Here is a 2,845-nt window from a genome sequence, read left to right on the forward strand (position 1 = left end):
GACATGGGGATGGGGAGAGGGAGAGGGAGGGGTGGGGACAGGGGGCACAGCAGGGGGAATGGGGACACAGGGACAGGACAGGCGTGAGGAGAGGAACGGGGTGGCCCGGATGTCACTGTGACCCCTACTCCACACCGGGTGGCTCTGGACTCACCCTGTCCCCAGGGCTGATGACCCTGGTGTCACCCTGTCCCCAGGGCTGGTGGCCCCGGCGGTGGCCTTGGACCGGCCGCGGTGGCAGCGGGACCCGACAGGGGACAAGTGAGTGATGGGGGAGGGCCCTGATGCCTGGGTCCACTCTGGGGGTGTTGAGGGACCCCAAGGGGGGACATTGGGACCCCAAGGGGGGACATTGGGACCCTGGGAGTGACTTTGGGACCCCAGGGGTGACATGAGGACACTGGGAGAGGACTTTGGTCCCCCAGGGGTGGCAGGGGACCCTGTCCTCACTCTTGGGGACCCCAGGAGTGACATGGGGACACTGGGAGGTGACTTTGGGACCCTGGGAGTGACTTTGGGACCCCAGAGGTGGCAGGTGACCCCATCCTCACTCTTGAGGACCCCAGGAGTGACAGGGGGACACTGGCAGGGGACTTTGGGACCCTGGGAAGGGACTTTGGGATCCCAGGGTTGAATGGGGACACTGGGAGGGGATTTTGGACCCCCAGGGGTGGCAGGGGACCCTGTCCTCGCTCTTGGGGACCCCAGGGGTGACTTGGTGACGCTGTCCCCAGCCCAGTGGCCAAGGTGACAGACAGCACCCATCGGCTTGAGGGGACAGTGGCCAAGGTCCGGTGCAGCGGTGAGTAGGGACACGTTGGGGACACTTTTGGTGGGGTGGACACTGGGTAGGGGACATCGGTGATGGGACACAAGGGGATACTGGGCAAGTGCCACCCTGTGTCCCTGTGGTGGCTGCCATGTCACCGCCCTGTCCCTGCAGCAGTGGCCTTGGGGGCGGCTGAGGAGGTGCCACACAGCGGGGTGACAAAGCATGAGGTGACGCAGGACGAGGTGAGGTGGGTTGGGGACATGGGTGGGCGTGTGGGGGGCTGGAGATGGGGGAAAGGGTGACAAAGGGGGACACCGGGCTGAGGGAGGGGCTGTGCTTGGGGACAGGGGTGGCTCCTGTCCCTGTGTTACCCCTCGTGTCACCCCCAGGTCATCCCCCACAAGGACAGGAGGGGACACCCCCCCAGCAGAGGTAGGTCTGCCCCTTGTGTCACCCACAAACGTCCCCATGTCCCCCTCGTCCCCATGTCCCCTGACACCCCTGGGTGCCCTCAATGTCCCCCTCAGCCTTAAATGTCCCCCCTCAGCGGCGCTGGGCTCCCTTGTGACTCAGCTGCAGGCCCTGGGCGCCGCCATCCTCGAGGACAACGGTGACAACCCTGACCCCCCCTTGACCCCACTGCAGACCCAGCCATCCCAGGTGAGTCACCCCCACCACCCCAACCAGTAGGGAGGGGACCAGTTTGACCCAGTCTGTCACTGGTGTGACCCACACGTCACCTCGGGTCACTTCCCAGGGGTCACTCAGCTGAAGGCCAAGGTTGGTGGGGTCGTGGTTTCCGTTGGGGACTTTGTCCCCAGACCCAGAGCCCTCCTCTTCCCCTCGAGGGTGCTGAGCGCTGTTTAATACCACCCGGTAAGCGCAGCCTAAGCCCCAGCGTCTTGCACTGAGCTGGGCCTTTCTGGAATTAACCCGGGTGCCAACATACTTTTTCCGAATATTTTACTACTACTTCAGATTTCTGTGAAGTTCCGCTGTTGTAGGTGCTTGCCCACGCTGCTCCACGCCCCCAGCCGCTCATAATTCTCCGATTTTGGGGTGGATTTTCAAGGGATAACCTTAAATAGTTGCTTAACCCTGAACTAAACCCCGAACCACGTGCACACGAGCTCCCGGCAGTAAGACGACCCGTTAATATCAACATTCCGAAAGTCTCTGAAATTCCTGAATTTCTGAAATCCTTCAGGCTGGAAAATCCCCTTGGGGTCAGCGAGTCCGACCCTCAGCCCGACTCTACGCAGCTCTCCCCTACCCCACATCCCCCTCAGCTCAGCCCAACGGCCCTGAAACCCCCCCGGGATGGGGACTCCCCCTCCCTGGGCAGCCTGTTCCACTCTCGGACCACTCTTGGGGGAAACATTTTCTCCTCCTGCCCAGCCTGACCCTCCCCTGGGGCAGTTTCCAGCCGTTCCCTCTTGTCCTGTCCCTGATCCCCTGGGAGCAGAGCCCAGCCCCGGCCTCTCCGCAATGTCCTGTCAGGAGCTGCAGAGAGGGATGAGGGCTCCCCTCAGCCTCCTCCTCCTCACCCTGACACCCCCAGCCCCTTCCCTGGCTCCTCACAGGATTGATTCTCCAGCCCTTCCCCAGCCTCGTTGCCCTCCTCTGCTCTCGCTCCAGCCCCCCCAGATCTCTCTGGGATTGAGGTGCCCAAACCTGGACACAACCCTCCAGGCGTGGCCTCCCCAGTGCCGAGCACAGGGGGACTGTCACCTCCCCGCTCCTGCTGGTCACACCAGTGCTGACACAAGCCGGGATGCCGTTGGCTTTCTTGCCCCCCCCTGGGCACGCTGCTGGCTCGTTATCCATCAATCACCCCCCAGTCCCTCTCTGACTGGCAGCTCTCCAGCCACCCCTCCCCGAGCCTGTAGCCACGCCGGGGGTTGTTGTGGCCCAAGGGCAGGACCTGGCACTCGCCCTGGCTGAAGCTCATCCCGTTGACGTTGGCCACCGACCCCGTTCTATGCAGGTCTCTCTGCAGCCTCCCTGTCCTCCTGCAGACCGACACTCCCTGTCACCTGTGCCCTCACTCATGACACCCTCTGTGTCCTTATC

The 2,845-nt window shown here is 63.2% G+C and overlaps 1 protein-coding gene across 3 annotated transcripts in view; it reads left to right on the forward strand.

The window, feature by feature from the left end:
- LOC113490503 (coiled-coil alpha-helical rod protein 1-like) overlaps positions 1–2,845 on the forward strand; it is a 17,800-nt gene that overhangs the window by 13,908 nt on the left and 1,047 nt on the right. Inside the window, exons 7-12 of one of the 3 annotated variants that reach the window (XM_026867018.1) lie at positions 198–261; positions 735–802; positions 944–1,014; positions 1,162–1,204; positions 1,320–1,432; positions 1,530–1,569. In XM_026867018.1, the coding sequence (XP_026722819.1) occupies positions 198–261; positions 735–802; positions 944–1,014; positions 1,162–1,204; positions 1,320–1,432; positions 1,530–1,544 (374 nt within the window). In that variant the 3' untranslated portion in view covers positions 1,545–1,569. Of the gene's footprint in view, positions 1–197; positions 262–734; positions 803–943; positions 1,015–1,161; positions 1,205–1,319; positions 1,433–1,529; positions 1,570–2,845 lie in introns of those variants that run through there. The other 2 variants (XM_026867016.1, XM_026867017.1) reach the window with 2 other exon arrangements.

The sequence above is a fragment of the Athene cunicularia genome, unplaced genomic scaffold, assembly GCF_003259725.1.
Source record: "Athene cunicularia isolate RWA unplaced genomic scaffold, athCun1 SCF_106, whole genome shotgun sequence".
NCBI lineage: Eukaryota > Metazoa > Chordata > Aves > Strigiformes > Strigidae > Athene > Athene cunicularia.